The following is a 17854-nucleotide window of genomic DNA, read 5'->3' as shown; positions in this document are numbered from 1 at the left end:
GTGGGATGCAAAGTATTGGGTTTTAGTACGTATCCCTAAGTTTTGAAAAAGATTAGATTTTCTTTCTGGATGCTCAGGGTCCCAAATGCCACTTCTTTTTCAAAGACAGTGTCAGATCTGCAGTCAGTTTTCAATCTCTCAGTGGTAAGAATATATTCAAAGGCTGTGTGCTCAGCAGGACTGAAGTCGTTCCCTGTGAATGTAACTGTATCACTCATCAGTAACCTTCTGCCATAAGGAAACTCAGTATTTTCTTTCCATTTAGTGACTCCTTGGGCTTTTGCATGCCAATCACTGTCCTGAGACCTGGAGCAATATTCACATAATCTCTGTCAATAGTTCCTACACAAGCCACAGGTATAACTAAATGTCAAGACTGTAGGTCAAAGTCTTCACATTCTAAACTCATGTCCTTTATGGATCAATTTTCATAAACCATACGCCATGTTTTAGAAATACATAGAGGCTCACACATTGTTTGCTTCCTTTTATCCCAGAGAAGTTTATTTATAAGAAAGACACATGATTTGCAGATAATTGTGTGAAATTCTGATGCAATACATTTAAAATGCAGTAATTCTTGCCTTTGCACGGGGGTGGGGGGGTCTACTCCCACATAAAATCTTTAGACAATAAAAATAAAGAGGCTCAGATTGTTTTGTGATACTTGACCATGCTTTCCCAGTACCTTGGTACAATATGAGCTAGATGGTGAATAATATATTCTTATTCATGATCAATTTTATTTTTAAGTCTTCATTATGTGCAGGTAAATTACATGACAGAAAATAGCTTCAGCATGTGTTTTTACAATCTATATCCATTTTAGTTACTCAAAATTGCTTGGGAAAATGAATATAATTATTTGAAGTCATTAGCACTCTAGATTTTATATACAAATTACAGAGATTATACTTCTTCAAGTAGACCTGATAAAATACAATAGACTAAACTATCTTCTATGAATACCTTTCCAAATCAGTTGTGAATATAAAATTTTGAAGTGGATAACTATGTATAAAGAACTGTATTTGGTGAACATAAAAAAGATTCAGAATACAATGTACACAAGTGATGTTCATGTGTCCATGTAATGTTTAAAGGAGAAAAAGATGAGAAAGCAAATACAGACCTTAGCGCTACAGGAATTTTTATTAAATTTCAAATAGAAGCTTTGCTGTCCTAGTTTCCCTAAGCAAGTTTCAATATAACTATTTGAGATTATTAGGGACAAGTTTTCATTCTGAGCTCAGTAGTCTGTGAAACATTAGGCAAGTTACTTACTCAGAAGGTAGTCTTCATCTAATCTATTTTTGCCACACAAATAATTAGAATTTAAAATTTAGAAATATTTGCCAGGCAAAAATATTTATTCTACCCATTTTTATAGTGAATGATTGAAACCCACAAGGAAAACAGAATATGGATGAGATAAGACTCTGACTGAAGAACAAAAGTTAAATTTTCTGAGGAATTAAATATTAATTTCCTCTTATTCTACCCTTTATTCCTAGTAGGAAAATAAATTTGACTAAAAACCAAATATGACAAAAGCTTAAATTTTAAAAACCTACTTTATCTAGTGAATCAACTAGTATAGAAATAAGGAGTATATGTATGTGTGTGTTTGCAGGTTTGTGGGCAAGTTTTTAAAGTCTGAATATGGAGAATTTTTAAATGCTATCTATAATTCAAATCCTGTGATTTTCATCTAAAGGTGGACAAAATGACACTATAGGTTTGCTTTGGAAGAGCAAATGGGGTTCTTGCTAAACTAACTTACCAGTTTTTCGAAGTGGGAAATCATCCTTGGCATCCTGGGCTCCTGGTAGTGTGTATTTGTAGGATGGAGATGTTCCACTAAGAGGTGGAGAGCTTTGATCCAATGATGTGTGGTGGGCAGCCCTACAAAAGACAAAAAAGGTTCTGCATTGACACTGGAGTTTTCCTGCATGTTGGTCAGCAATAATCAGTTGCACATGCTGCACACGTGCCTCAGCTGTGTTTATGTTCTTTCTTCTTAGTGTATACAAACCACAGCCTCATGTAACCAAGTTCACTGTGGGAGGATGTCATGAAATGATGCAGGATTCCTAAGAAGGCCCACTGTGTGTCTGGTCAGACAGTCACAAAGAAAATTTTCTTCACTGAAAGTGAGAATTTATCTGAGTTTTGATAATCCAAGATTATTGTGTATGACTTCTTAATAGTGAATTTGTGAAAGTCATTATCTGGATCCTTTTCAGTTAGCAAGGTAGAACAATCCAGGTGAAAGTAAACATGTACAAAGACTTCATTACTGCTGTGTAGCACAGCCAAGTGTAGGAAGGTGGCCTTTTTACTGAAAACACAGCACTGAGCCAACAGTCTCAGGTCTCCAGGTCTCCTGATTCACATAGGAGTTCTGAAGTTGTGGAAGAGAAATCACACTCTTCATCAACATGAAACTTATTTTTAAAAATATTTTTCCTTCCTGGGTGACTATTACAAATCAGAAAGATAAAGTTTTGCTACTGGATAATAGGTTGTAGGACTAAACACAGAATACCCAGTGATTATAAATATCAAGATTTTTCTATATAATGAAAACAATATACAGGGCATAGTATAACCATCACTATTTTGGTTCTCCCAGTTTATTTATTTGAATGATGAATTCTCAAGAATTAACCGGTTTAAACATGTTTGATGTACCCATAACTGGTAAAAGTAATATTAAATTGAGATTCCATAAATTACTGCTTTGTGGTTATCTGGAACTGGGTCCCACTGAAGTTCAATTCCACACAAACAAGAATCATTAAATGAAATGTGTGAGCCATGTTTAGTAGACTCAAGAGAACAGCTAAAGAATTTTCAGCTGAAAAATTATTTGCATGTACTTGTTCTCATTACAAACTATTATCTTCTTAAAAACGTGCTTTCATTCTGAAGGAATTATGAATCAGTTATATAAAATGAGCATAATTACAGGAAACAAAATTATATTTCTTTTAAAATGTTTTGTGATATAGATTAAACATTGAAAATCTTCAGTGATTGGTTTCTTTCCATGAAGGACAGAAGTTATATAAAACATTCTGGAATCTGCCTGCTATCATTTTTATAGATGCAGAGAGGATCAGATGCCTATAAAATAGACTTATCAGTACAATAACTCTTTTTTTAAAACTCCCGGAAAGCTTTCAATAAAACAGAACAATTAAGGACTAACTTCTTATCCTAGATGATGGGAGGAATTGAAAAATATGTTAGTGTAAAATTTTATGATCATTCAGCAAACACATTTACGAGAGAAATGAAGCCATTATCTGTTGGCTATTGTCTAAATATGATTTGCCTGTCAGTTCTCTGCTCTTATTTTAAAAAAGTACCACATCTTTCATATTTTATAGAAAGAAGAATTATATATTGCATCTCTTTATTGGACTTGGGGAAATATAGTTCCACAAAATCTGTAATAGCACAGTGTATTATGTTGTAAGTTTGTGTGTCAGGAGCCAAATGATCTTTTACTGGGTGGGAAGAAATGAGATGTAGTGGGTACACTATAGTAAACTATTCACAACTGACTTAGATTTATTTATTTAGCTACCTTCCTTCTCTTTTCTTCCCTACGCTTCCCTTTCTTAGTCTCCTTCCTTCATTTTATTTAAGCCAAGAATCATCTGAACTTCTCAAAATAGCTCTGACTTTCCATTTTGCATTAAACCAAGCAAAATAAAATAGTCACAATCTGTTAAATTTTCAGAAATTATGTATAGATATCAGATGTACCATCTGAAAATAGAAAAATGCAAAATACAAATTAAATTTCTATGCCTCCCCTCTTGCCAGTTCAACAAACAACATACACATATATAGATATAGATATATAGATATATCTATGTCCCTACCCTCAAGTTGATCAATGCTAATATTTATTAAGCAGTGCTCTCTGCTAGGTACATTGTCATTTTTTTTCCCATAGGATCGTCCCAGCAACCCTAGAAGACAGGTATCATTATTATCCTCTTTGTGGAGAAAGAAACTGATCCAATAGAGAATTCAAGGAACTTGCCAACAGCCACACAGCTGAGAAATGGCAAGTCCAGGATTTAAGCCCAGATCGGCTAAATAACAGAACCTGTGCTCTTTACCCCTGGGAATGAAAACAGCCAAACACCAAACATACGTGTACCAGAGCTTGGGATGACGGCTCACGGAATGATTTTTTCCATTAGTTGGAGTGTCTTTTGTTGCTGATTTACTCAACAGGAATTCTTGAAGCTTCTGCTTTACTTCTGTACTTGCCACTGCCCCTGAAACACACATAGAAACAGATGTTGATTGTGACTTCTGTCCTCTCATGACTTGAAATATTTAACACAGACTAAGAACAAGCATCACTGGTCACTGCATACTAAGGTTTTCTATTAAAAAAAGAAACCAGAGTCTAAAAAGGCCTTTGAAAATGGCATGGTGATGCTTTACCACTGTTACTTAAACTTCCAATTTTCAAAAGACCTTCAATGAGTTACTAAAATTTCTTTTGCAGAAAGGGGATTCCTAGAATTAATATTAACATTTTTAAGTTTAAAAAACAGTGCTGAGGAACACACAAAAAAAAGTCAGGAATCTTGGGCAATTTTTTCAGATCCCTTAAATACATTTAAATGATCTTTTCTCAGTGTCTAGGCTGAAAAACTTAACTTTTTTTAAAAGCTCTGTGAGCATTAAACAAATAAGTATTGCTGACAATTTCAGTTCAAGTCATCAAATTTTAAACCTTGAGACGACCTGAGTTTGAACTGACCTAATACAGAGGAATTATTTGGGTCTGTCTCCCTCTTGTGGATGGTTCTTATGCAAGTGTTCTGCCTAAAATCTTCTCAAAGTTCGAGTATGCGGAAACTCTAAGTGGAGGTAAGATGTGACTTACAGAGCAATTATTACTTGGATAGGAGGAAGGCAGGCAGAGTAAGGAGATGTGGACATAACTTTATTATTAAGCAAGGTATCTTACATGAGATTATGTTCGTATGACATTATTTTTTAAAGTAAAAAAAAAACAACAGAAATTCACAGCATTGCCAATGTTATTCGTGGTGCTCTGCAGACTGAATAAAGAGCCGGTAGGCAAATTATCAGAGCTTTACATTTGAGTCCATATTTATTATGTTAATTAAACACAGGTAGTTTCGACAAGTTTAATTCCACTCTTTATCAGGCTTCCTTCTGAATAATGATCAGCTAAAGATGAGGGAAGAGAGTCCGTCTTTTACCCTGGTGCCCTTACTTTCTCGTCCTCTATCTTTGCCTCTGAGAGGAGGAAGTTGCTGTTCTCGGCGATGCCTCTCTACTTCCTGTTCTTGCCTCTGCTGCTCCAGTTTCTGCTCCTTTTCTAGGAGTTCTTGCTGTTGTTTTATGGCTAGAAGTTCCTGTTGCAACTTGCGAGAAGAGAAAGACATGAGAGTGTGCAATTTCTTTAAGCTTCATAGTCATCATTGACTGCCCGAAATTGAAATGTTAGGGGCTTTTGTAACTTGTTTGTATTTCATTTATATTTTTACCCGCTCTTTAAAAAAAAAATTGTTGAAATCTGAAGACAAGCAACCAATGTCATGATGGTCTTAAGATCACCAGCAAACAAGTTTTTAGGTAACTCCATTACTTGTACCTCCCTATCAAAAATAACTACCAAATCCCTTCAGGTTGATTAAATATTTACTTTCTCAATTAAATCTTCAGTTTCTGTTTATCAAATCTTTATTTTCTTAGTAACTTTCCTTTATGCATATGAAATCTATGAAAAAACAAAGGCAGGGACTGCCCAGAAGTATATTTTACAAAGTCTCTCACTTTATAAATAAACCACTGAAATCTTCAGTTCTTACCCTGAGAAATTGTGTAAAAATAGTCACAGTGAATACAATGATGAGATGTGAGTTAATTTTGGGGAAGTCTACCTGAAATAGAATGAAGACTAAAAATTTCAAAGCCTTAAGAGAAAATTCTCAGTAGACTAAGAAAATTTAGGTATCAGTAATAAATTCTACTTTCAAAATAGCCAAAGAATTTAATCTTTCATCTAGCACATGGAAAGTTTTAGATTAGAGACATTGGTCTAAATGAAATCACTTAGGTAAACCTAAACACCTACACTCTAATGTAACACCATGTGGCTTTCTGAATCCCATGAATTCACTTCCAAATGATGAATAACATGAATAGATGAGGCGTTTTTTTTTTTTTTTTGCAGTACCAGGGATTGAACTCAGGGCCAGGCAAGTGCTCTACCATTTGAGCCATTTCTGCCAGCCTGAGACATTCATTCATTCTGAACAACCATATTGAGATGTCAGTTTGCTTTCAGACTGAGAAATACACCTATGAAGAACATAATTGTGCTCACTGAAGAATAACTAAAGACTTCTGAGTTTTATTGAGCCTCTGACATTAGTGTGGATGAGACCTAGACAGGTTGCTAAAATGTTCAGACCCTTGGTTCATCATATGTAAGGTAGAGAATAATCTCCCTCACATATAACACTCCTAATACATATAAAGTTTACTTTTTTTAGATTTGAAACATACAAATCTTGATTATTACCATTTGTAACTTTTAATACTAATGAACAAGTTTTTTTTAATATTGGATAGGCACCTAAAACTCTGAATTTTATACCAAAATGTAATAGAACAAAAATAAAAAGCTATACAGAATGACTTCAGGCTCACTCTGGAGCAACAGGAAGACAACTCTGTATGTCAACCATGGTATTTTTACTAGTCCCAAAGGATCTGGTTATAAGAACTTTTGGTTATTCTCTATATTAAAATGTTGGTATTTTGGCTTGATGCTAAAACCTTAGTGGATGTTTTTAGATGTTCCAGTGTTGCTTAGGAATTCATAACTCGGGGGGTGGTTGTGGTGGCACAGGTCTATAATTCCAGCTATTCAGGAGGAAGAGGCAATAGGATTATAAGTTTAAGGCCCTCCTGTACAAAGTTAACAAGACCATATCTTAAAAAAAAAAAGAAAAAAGACAGGAGATGGGGGTGTGGCATAGCTCAAGCAGTGGAGCTCTTGCCTAGCACGTACAGGCTCTGGGTTCAACCCCTAGTACTGTAAAAAGAAAAAAAGTGCTTAACGCTGCATAACTCTGTTTTAATGTATACAGGCACTGGGGCTTCACCACGCCCCAGTACAACTGAGCTTTAAGAATCTAGAAAAGCACACAAACTAATAGCCATAGTTACTACAGATTGTAAAGCGTGCAGGAACAAGGTTTTTAAAAATAGAAAGAAACAGAACTTCACCCTTCTGTTTCCAGATGTTCAGCCCTGGAGCAAGACAGGGTGATTTGGGAGCTTTGGAGAAGATAAGGCAAGAAAAGAAATCTTGAAATCTTGGAGTAACTACTGACTGGCTGTGTAGCTTTAGAAAGTTACATTCTTTCTGTCTGCCTTAGTTTACTGGGTCGAAAACTGGGATAACAGCATCGAACGCAACAGCTGTTAATTATTACAGCGCCAAGAGTCAAAAGCTAATATAATCGGAAGTATCATTCACCTTGTCTTCCTCATATGCATAAAATCTAAATGAATGTTAAAAGCATCGACTTTTAGCCTTGCCCATAATAAAGCAACAAAACAAATAAAATAAAAACTTCAAAAAGAAATAACTTTCTAATATTAAAAGTATGTCTTCTCTTTCTGAAAGCAATAACTTTCTTCGAAAAGTCATTTTAAGACCTAAGTTTTCCTTTTAGCTATCTCATAATCCTTGTTCTCTTAAGATCCTCTTTTCCAATATTTTCCAGATGTCAATAAACCTGCTGTGTCATTTTGTTTGTGACACAAAAGCAATTACCTACTTATTACTACTAGCTTTTGAACACAAGCAAATAATAAATTACTCATAATTTACATTAATCTAATAGACATGAAAGGCACCAAACATAAATGATAAGAAGACATCCAAAGACAAGCAACTAATAATGGTAATAAAGTATGGTGAAGAATATAATTTTTTCTTATGCATCACTACCATCCTATCATGCCTGGAGAGACTGAAGAAAGAGATCTAGACATCAGTGTTCCTATTATTGTTTCAAAAATCAAATTTGAATAGGTTTTAGCATTCATTCAAAATTAAGTGTTATTGATTTCACAAGTGACCCAAAAGAAAATACTTACTCTTATTTTTAAGATTATCTTATAGATCAATATTATATAAATTCTTTTAGGAAAGTTTACTAATAAAAGAAGAAAATTATATTTTGTATCAGGTGTTGATTATTTATAAGCAAATAAGATACTATAGGCCTTCAATAGCTAAGAAAATATTTTGTAAGACAAGGAACATAGTGAACAAGATAGCAGTTTCATCTTCTCAGACATTGTAGTATAATGTAATAAAATTATATAATATTAGCAAAGCTTGGTTATGTATTAGCTCCACATCCATGAGCTTGTATTTGATATGAAGTGATAGATTAAATACCTAGAAGGAAGCCTAATAAAACATGATATAATATAATCCATAATTTATTATATGAATAGATCATCATATATTTAAATAATCTTTGAAGGAGTTGGCTATAAGAATAAAATTTTATTTTAAAGACGTGATCTCTTTGTATTGCTATCATAATACATTCAATTAAATATCTTCTTAATCAAACTAAAAGATCGTTGTGTTTAAATGTCTTTGTTACATTGTCGAAACAATTTACAAATAAAGGTAAAGCAATATTTCTCTGTGAGTATATAAAATAGAATATACAGGCACATATAAAATAATCTGATAACAATATAAGGCATCATTTAGTAATTTGGGACTATAAATACATTTCTTTTGGTATAAGCAACACAACTCAAGTCTCAAAATTTCAACTATTCTCAATTCCTTTTAACAATTTCTTATCTAAGTCTATGAAAGCATTGATATATTAGCACCAGTTTCTCCATATAAAACTCCCTTGAGGTTTTATTTTGCTATTTTATTTTGAATATACATGCTAAGAATTCTTTCCTGTAAGGAAGCTTAGGACATATTCAGAATATCTACTAGTTGACCAAAGATTAAAAACAAAAACAAAAAACAAAAGGCTTTCTCTGTTCACATAAGATGACTGATTATCCTCTCTGATAAATAGTCCATGTAGGTGCTTTAGAAATATACAGTATGTCTTTCTATGCTCCTGGTTCTTTTTGGTGGTGAGTACATGGGAGAAATGAACACATTAGACAGAATTTAAACGAGAGTGGGAAGTGACTGTTCCCTAGCAGTGACTCTATAAGCTAAAAGGTAAGCGTGGTAAGGCCTCTCCAAGGAACACAGTGGGTTTGTAGCAAGAATTCACCCAAGATAGAGACACCATTTCCTTCAAGTGACAGGTCATGTCTTCACAGTGAAGTGTCCCCCTCAGTATGTGCACGGTAATTCCTATCCCCATGTTATGGTGCATACACCCTGTCTGAGAAGGTCAACACAAAGACATCTGCTACCTTGATGTGCTCCTGAAGCTGAGCCTGGTGCTGCCGGGTCAAGTTCTCATGCTGTTTCTGAAATTCTGCTATCAGGAGCTGCTTCTGGATTTGTTGCTGCTGCTGAATAAGAAGTAACTCTTGCTGCAGTTGTTTCTCACGAACCACAGGGTCCACCACAGGCATCATCATCCTGAGGTCTGTCCTTAGGTCTAAAGGTGAGATGGGCTCCAGGCCCACGGGAACCTCTGACTTCACATCCACTGGAGAGTCAGGAAAGAGAAAAGAGAGTGAGAATAGACATGTAGAAATTAGCACACTCATTTGAAAAAAAAAAACAAAACATAAAAGACACTATACCCTGTACAATTTTTATGTGAATGAATCTGTCATTTCTTTATGATGATGATAGACTTTTTTATATTAGTTTTGATGAGTGGACTATATGCAATTTGTACTCTGCCATGCACCTTCTATATTTCTTTTTCAAGGAGGTAGATTAAATTATTTACTGGTATCAAAGTCATACATAAGACTTTTTCTATTGGACCTCTTATCAGCTTACGACCAAGAAATATGACACTGAAGGAAAGATGTAATACAAGAGAGAACTTCTAGCAGAGCTAAATTTGTGCACCATCAATGCTGCCTGCCTGTCATCCCAGCTATGCTGGAGGCTGAGGATTGCAGCTCCAGGTCAGCCTGGGCAAAAAGTTTACAAGACTCCCTCTAAACAGAACAGGCTATGCATGGTGGCATGTGCCTGTCATCCCAGCTACTAAGGAGGAAGTACAAATAGGAGCATCACAGTTCAGTCCAGCATGGCTATGAGGCAAGTTCCTATCTCAACAATAACCAATGCAAAAAGAGGTGGAGCATCTGTCTAGCAAATGCAAGGTTGTGAGTTCAACACCCAGTATAGCCAAAAAATAAATAAATAAAAATCAAACTATTGATAAAAGAAATATTTGGTAATCTCAGAATAACTACAGAAGATAATATTTAAATTAATAGGAATGACATTAGGTAACATACATAAAATGCTTAACACAACTTCTAGTGAATACAAATGCTACTTCCTAAAAGGAATGGGTTAAGTAGGAAAGTGCAAACACTGGGTTATTTATGGCAGTGTGCATTCTGAATGGTCAGTGACCACGCCAAATTGGTGGTTAAATATTTTAAGTATAACCTTTACCTATGGGAATCAGAAAAGTTTTTGTAACTAAATGAAACAGGTTAGCATTTTGTAAGGGAAAGTGGATGGTATGGCACTTCAAAAAAAGTAAGCTGCTACTCAGATCTAACCAATTACTGACGAGGAAAAAGCATTCAGGTTCAGTGTAGACAGAAATAACTGATTTTTTGCTGTTATTGGTGTTGGAGTTTGTACTCAGATTCATGCTTGCTAGGTCGGAGCTCATCCACTTTGGTTCAGTTATTTTTCAAACAGGGTCTTTCATTTATGCCCAGGCTGCTCTGGACCTCAATCCTACTTATGGCTCCTGTGTAGTTATGGAGCTAGGCAACAGGCATGTACTAGGCTTATTGGTTGAGACGGCATCTCACTTTTTGCCCAAGCTGGCCTTGAATCACAATCATCCTAATCTTTGCCTCCCAAGTAGCTAGGATTGTAGGCATGGGCCACCACATCCAGCAATAATAATCGATTTTTAATTGAAAAATTATCCAAAAGTGTTAAATGCTCTGGTAACTGGACACACAGTATTCTAGTTTTCTTCTGTTGTTTTAAAACCAAAATGCATATTCCCATTTTTCTACCTATTCGACCCTGAGTATGTTAACTCAACTAGGCTTCAGTTCCCTCATCTGTAAAATGGAGATAATTATAGTAACAACAACAAAGTTGTTAAAAGTCTCACTGATTCAAAGTATTCACAGCAAATAGCACTTAAAAATTTTGTTTCTGTTTTTTTATCACACAAAAATGAAAATTTACTGAATATTAAAATAATCAATATTTAGTAGTGAACAAAACGAAAATACAAGGACCACATGTGAACATAAAATAGTAAATAGAGTTCTGCTAAAGTTATAAAATAAAATCATTTAGGAAAACAAAGGAAAGCATACAACTCAGCAACTGAAAATCATCTTCACTTGTAAAGAAATGCAAATTTATTGATAAAAATAAAGCAGCTATATCTAATTATTAAGTATAACTTACATGATTCATGTATAGACTTCTGTCTATGCATAATATCCACTATGTAGCATAAGCATATAATATATAGAATTGTTTATTACAAGAGGTACTGACAATTGGCATAAAATGCCTCCAAAATCAATTTGGTGATAATGTATCAAGAGGTGTTAAAGAGTTCTACCATTTGATTTGGGTTTGCCACTTTTAGAAATAAATCCTCCAGAGACAATACTAATGAGAGAAAAAAACAGTTCAATGCCATATTGCTTACTGGAGTATTACTTTTATTATAATTGAAATCACTAACTACAAGAAAATGTCTAAGAAAAACATGTCACATCCATTTGGTAGAAAAATATGCAATTGCGAAAAATAATGTTTATGAGAACATTTAAAATGCTGTTACAACATTCAATGAAAAACTAATAAAAAGTGGCATTTATACTATGATAACCACTTAAACCCCATCAACATAACTAAGTCAATATACATTTACTGAGCCCCTTAAAACTCCAGGTTTCATTTTAGATATTGGGGTTTGGTAGTTAAAAAAAAAAGACAGCAATTTTTGTCCTCACCCAGGTTTTTAAACAAGTTGGTGAAATATAACAGCAAAGATTGGTGATACAGAGAAGAGAATCACTGTAATTTAGATGAAAATATGACTGATTCTCCCACTTCCACTTTCCAAAATTTCAACTAATATTCTGCCTACCTCTATAAGTCTCTAGTTTAGATTTAAAGATTCCAGGTTGGGCAGTTACATAGTTAATATTCCATGTAGATTTAAGAGTTACTTTCAGTGAGTTAAGAAAGCCTATCAGAAATTCTGTCCATAGATAAGGCTTCACATCCTAAAGGGCTAAGTGCCTTGCCTGTCATTTGAAGTGTGTGTGCACATGCATGTAGACTGACATCAATCTTCATTGCCTACACTGACTCTTTTTCTAGGCATTGATCATATGCTTGTGTTGGTGGTACTTTAGGTGACACTTTAATGAAAATGGGAAAGAAAGTTGCTAATAAACTATAGTTTGGTAATGTATTCTAAAACATGGTATCTGTGAAGAAAAGAAATTAATTGTGACAAGTTTGACATTCAGTGAAGATGATGGCCTGTAAGATCTCCTAGCTGTAATGCCAAAGGGAGAGCCTTCAGTCAAGCTTCTGTAGTAACATGAGATTTTGAGCACTAAATTAAAGAGATGGCATAATTCCCACCAAAAGCAATGACTGTAAATGACATATTTCATTTTTTTAATTAAAACTGTCAAATTGTAGTCTTCAGTTTTTACATGGAAACCCCCAAAAGCAAAGTTCAGAATTTAACTCTAAAGACAAAATGTAAAATTTCAAAAGACCCTAGAGTTTCTCCTTACCTGCATTCCTATTGTCCATCTAACTAAAACATCAAACCCTTAAAATATTTTCAAATAACAAAAAGATAAGGGAAAAAAACCCCACAACTCTCTGTAACAGTTATTGTAAACCTCAAAGGGTAATTTGGCTTCTTAACCTGCTATCCCAACAGAAATGATTGTGTCTAACTGCTTGCCTTTGTTCACAGACTAATCACTAAATTGTGAAAAATCACCCTCAACTTACAAAAACTGCTCTTGATTATAAATAATTGCCCAAGACTGAGAGAAAGCGGCAGGCAAGATCCCAGTCTTTCATCCAATTTATTCAGCAGCAATCCACATTCCATTTGTCTAGACTAAATATAGCAGCGTTTATACAAGAAATCAATAGTGCTTGCAGAGAGGAGAGCAAAGGTTTGAATATTTCATCAAACTCAGAGAGAAATGGCAATCAGTAAACTGATCGTTCTGGGTAGGTCATCTTTGGCCCACTGGATTAGTTCCTGTTACTTGGACAATAGCTCATCTCTGCCTAATCAGACTCGTATCATAGCCATTCTTTCTATTCTTAGCATTAACTACATTGTGGGTGACAATTCCAAAAGGAATGTTGGGTTTTTCTTACATCTTTGGTGACAGTCTAATAAGCCTCTCTAGGAACAATAATAGTAACACAATACTAGGGCTGAGTTTCAACAAGTTAGTCACTTTCATACCACAGAAAATGAAAGAAAGACATTGTCTATAACTGCTCCATTATCCTAACTAGACATAATCAATTACAAGGAAAAACTAACCCCCAGTTTAAACAGTGACTAAATGGGATCATCTCTTTTCACAACATTCCTTGTTTGGGAACATGCAAAATTGCTCACAAATTACTTAGAACAGATGATCAGTGATACGTAAGTTAGAAGGAAGTCAATGACAATGAATATTAGTACTAGCATTAATAATAAATAAATCATGTTGGTTTTTAACAGATCTCCGTGTCTCATGGCACATGTGAAAAAGAATCATGGCATAATTAACTTTATTTGGATTTTGTCTGTCTGAGATTACAAATACATGCAAATAAACATATGTATATATGTATACATAAAATTTTAGATTCTTATTATCATTACATGCCAAATGCCCAGCCAGAACTCTTCTAGATGTATATTAACTAGTCTTAATTACCACTTTATAAAATCCTATTCATTCTCTCTTCATAGTCTTTCTTATTTCTTTGACAAGTATTACTGTAATGTTTATGGATAGGTGCAATTTTTAGAAGTAATTTTTAATTTTTCATAAGCTTGTAAATGAAAAATCTCCCATTTCAAAATCAAAAATAATCTGAGATCATATAGAAATTTGTAGTAATTACATTTATTTAAGCAACATACATACGCGTTTCATATAGAAATTTATAGTAATTACATTAATTTAAGCAACATACATACATGTTTGCTTTAAGTTTCTGTGAGAAATAATTTTTTGTAATTCTAGGGCTATTAAGAGTTAATTCAGAGTGCTAAGAATAAATCTAGCAGCCTTGCAGTGCTTCTCAATTCTTTACTTCAGATGCTGTTATTCATAGCACAGGTAAGTGGGGAGAATTTCCACATGCTTAAGAGCAGGTCCTTGGTTGCTGTGTTATCTGCTTGCTCACAAACAAGAAAACATTCATTTTAAGAATGTTTCCAAGTGAATAACTTGTAAACCCCAGGGATGGAAGAAAGATTTTAAGAATACACAATTTCATCCATGTACAACCATCTCCACAGCTGAAGACTGTTCACGGCACTCTCAAAGTAGTACAGTTCAAAATACAGGTTTTCACACACATACACACACTCTCACACACACACAGAGATTTGCATAGGTATACTCACTACCAATTGGTGTGGGTCAATTATTTGGTTAACTTTTCTAGGGGCTAGGGTTATAGCTCAAGTAGTAGAGCCATAACCATTGATGAAGTAGCCATTGATGAAATAGGAATCATCTTCATCAATTCTTCTTTTTCTCTCTCTTTTTTTTTTAATGTACCTGTGAAAGTTTGGGCCTGCTGACTTAGTTCACTGGGAGAGGCTGTCTACTGTGCTATTTTCTCCTTTCACATTGTCCAATCAAACATTTAGTTACTATCACTAATTTGGATGCTGGAAGATACTGTGGAATAGAGCTATCTCCCATACATGTAATCAAGGCTTCTTCAAAGTATGCAAAACAATAGTTGAAGTATCTGTCAAGTTCTTAAGGGAACCTCTCACATAAAACTTCAATAGGAGTGTTCATCTATCATTAGCTTTTTGTATTTCTCTTTCTTTGTTGCAAACATGCTATGGCAGGCTGGTTCTATTAAAATACATCAACATGTATGGTAATGATACTATGCCATCTCTGAAACTGATTAATACCAAGATGTATACTGATGCTTACTTATCAGGAAGTGCAGAGAGATTAGCTTCTCTCTATGCTGCTTTTTGGCCAAACCAAAATTAGTAAGGAATAACTTACAGTGGTGACAACTCAATGTCAATTAGGAGGTTTGGAGGTTTAAAGTTACTGCAAATTAAACTCTATGTTTGCACATATGCAATTCTACTAGTCTTCTGGTAAGGTAACAAGTGTAATTTTCATTGTGACCCTTCTTAAACGGATACCACAAGGTCTTGAAGACTATGTGGAAGAAGATCCATGAATAGTAGCACGCTGTAGTCTTTCTCTTAATCATACTATCTCATGTGTCAGATACCAATCCCACCTTGGGTAGCAGGTGCTCTGAAACTGCACCTACTTTTCTTGGATTCGGAGATTCTAGGACTCTAGCTTCACTGCCACTTCCTTGCCATTGCTTATAGTGATCACCTTACAAATATCCATGAGGTCCCTGAAAGAGCTAGACTTTATTTTCCAACTAGCTTATATTTCTTTCTGATAATTAATTTTGCCTTGGAGCCATGGCTGCCACCATCTTGAGATATGGTGATTAAAGACAAGGTTAGGCTTGTAGACTTCTGAGTGTGGAATGGGGTCTCTGAGCTTGTCTATAGAGTAAAGCTACTGAAGAAGGTGACATAAAATGGAAATCGGAAGCTTGTCCTTAATGTTTTAGGGCCCACCAAGAAGAAGCTTATCACTGGTACTGAGGGTTATTTCTTTGCACTAGACTACCAGGTGTGAAGCATCATTGTGGATACCAGGCCAAGACACCTGTCAAACATCACAGGCTGGAAAAGGGGACTGTGAATTAGATGGTGCTACCTTCAGAAAAACCAGTCACTTCTCTCTCTGTGGATGTCACCATCATGCTCCTAGGGGTCCAGAGTCACAAAAGACCTCCAGTCACAGAAGCTACTCCTTCCCTCACAGAGTGCCCTGGGAAAAAGTTCTCTGGACTCTTGCACTCCAAGGTCTGCAAACAGGATGGGGGTGACCAATGCTTGCAAAGATTGTTTTTTTAACAAGTCTATTTTTCAATTTCTTTTTTTCCCCTGAACCATGTATGTGTAATGGATTATAAGACACTTCTTTCCCAACAAACATCACAACAGTCAGCTTTCACCCTACCTCTGGAGGCTGATTTCCTGTTATCTCCTCAGGAGCTATACCACATTCTCCAGCAGTTTTTCTTCAAACCTTTTACACTGTAGTTTTGGCCCACTATCCTCTTTCTGTATTAATTAAATTCAGACATTTTTGAGTGCATGCTATTACTCTGCTAAATAAAATGGAAATAGAAATGAGAAATACGATGTCATCGCTCCTTACCAGAGCTCACAAGGAAGTATATATACCATGGAATTGGCTGGCATAGGACAGGGTGATTAGGTTCTATAAATAGAAGACCATGAAAGCCATGTCACTCATTACAGGGATATCTTTTTTTTTTTAAGAAGCCACTGAGTATTCCAGTTAGAGTAAGAAAAGGCTCCACAAAAAACAAAACAAACAAACAAACAGAAAACATGGTTGCCTGCCACTCCCTATGCCATTAAAAAGGCATTAGTGAACTCAGGGCAGAAAGACAAAAAAAGGAAAAAGGAGGGGACACTGCACGTGACTTGGTGGGACTGGACACCTGTTGGGCACAGGTGATATCGAAGGTTAGAAAGACAGACCAGGATCAGTTGTGACACAAAGCAGGCAGTGTGGGAGAAAACAGTATTCTGTAAAGACAAGCTTTTCAACTGCAGTAGCCTCTGAGTCTATTCACTTACAAAATCTAACCTACCTAGTGTGAGTGAGGACTAGGACTAGGTAAATGAGACTAAAACAAGTTTCCTTTGTCTTCTTTCCTGAGCATTAATTGACATCATATGTTTTAGAGAAGAAAGGGATAAAAAAAATGGCTTACACGGTGGGAGTGGAAAGCTTGGAATGAAAGACTAGAGAAGAGAGTCTATCACCCATCTTCTTCTTCTTTCTCTAATTCTCTGTCAGACTAATGAATTAAAACAGTGGAAGTGGGGGCAGGTGGTATGGGTAAGGAACAGAAGACATTGTTGCAAGCAGAATTCATGGGCTTTGGTAAATAAGTGAAAGAACTGAAGTCATTTTCTTCCTTTGACTCCATGAATATTAATTTAAACCACCTTGTTATTCCCCTTCTGTGATATCACCTCCTATCCTTTCCTTTTAACAACTGAATTGTATCTAAACAAACAAAATCTTAGCATTTTATTCACACTTTCATTCTTTATATTCTTTTGGCAATATTACAGCATAAACTGACTGGGTAGAGTGATAGCTGATGCCTATTTGCCTTTCGTATTTTGTTCTTCTAGTTCTTTACCCTCAGTAACTACACAGCAGCACCAATTCTTTAAGTATTTTCTTGTATTTTATTTCCATTATTTTC

The 17854-nt window shown here is 35.1% G+C and overlaps 1 protein-coding gene across 34 annotated transcripts in view; it reads right to left on the bottom strand.

The window, feature by feature from the left end:
- Hdac9 (histone deacetylase 9) overlaps positions 1-17854 on the bottom strand; it is an 844179-nt gene that overhangs the window by 381116 nt on the left and 445209 nt on the right. For 26 of the 34 annotated variants that reach the window (XR_012445228.1, XM_074065098.1, XM_074065099.1 and 23 more), the window contains 4 exons: positions 9496-9737; positions 5279-5429; positions 4175-4301; positions 1784-1905 (listed from right to left, as the gene is read on the bottom strand). Coding sequence is in view for 33 of the 34 variants with exons in the window: in XM_074065098.1 (XP_073921199.1) it covers positions 1784-1905; positions 4175-4301; positions 5279-5429; positions 9496-9737 (642 nt within the window). In the remaining variant the exon portion in view is untranslated. The remainder of the gene's footprint in view (positions 1-1783; positions 1906-4174; positions 4302-5278; positions 5430-9495; positions 9738-17854) is intronic. The other 8 variants (XM_074065092.1, XM_074065108.1, XM_074065120.1 and 5 more) reach the window with 3 other exon arrangements.

This window comes from Castor canadensis, chromosome 2, assembly GCF_047511655.1.
Source record: "Castor canadensis chromosome 2, mCasCan1.hap1v2, whole genome shotgun sequence".
NCBI classification, from domain to species: Eukaryota; Metazoa; Chordata; class Mammalia; order Rodentia; family Castoridae; genus Castor; species Castor canadensis.
Note: the sequence above shows the minus strand (reverse complement) of the source record. Positions and strands in the feature narration are given on the sequence as shown.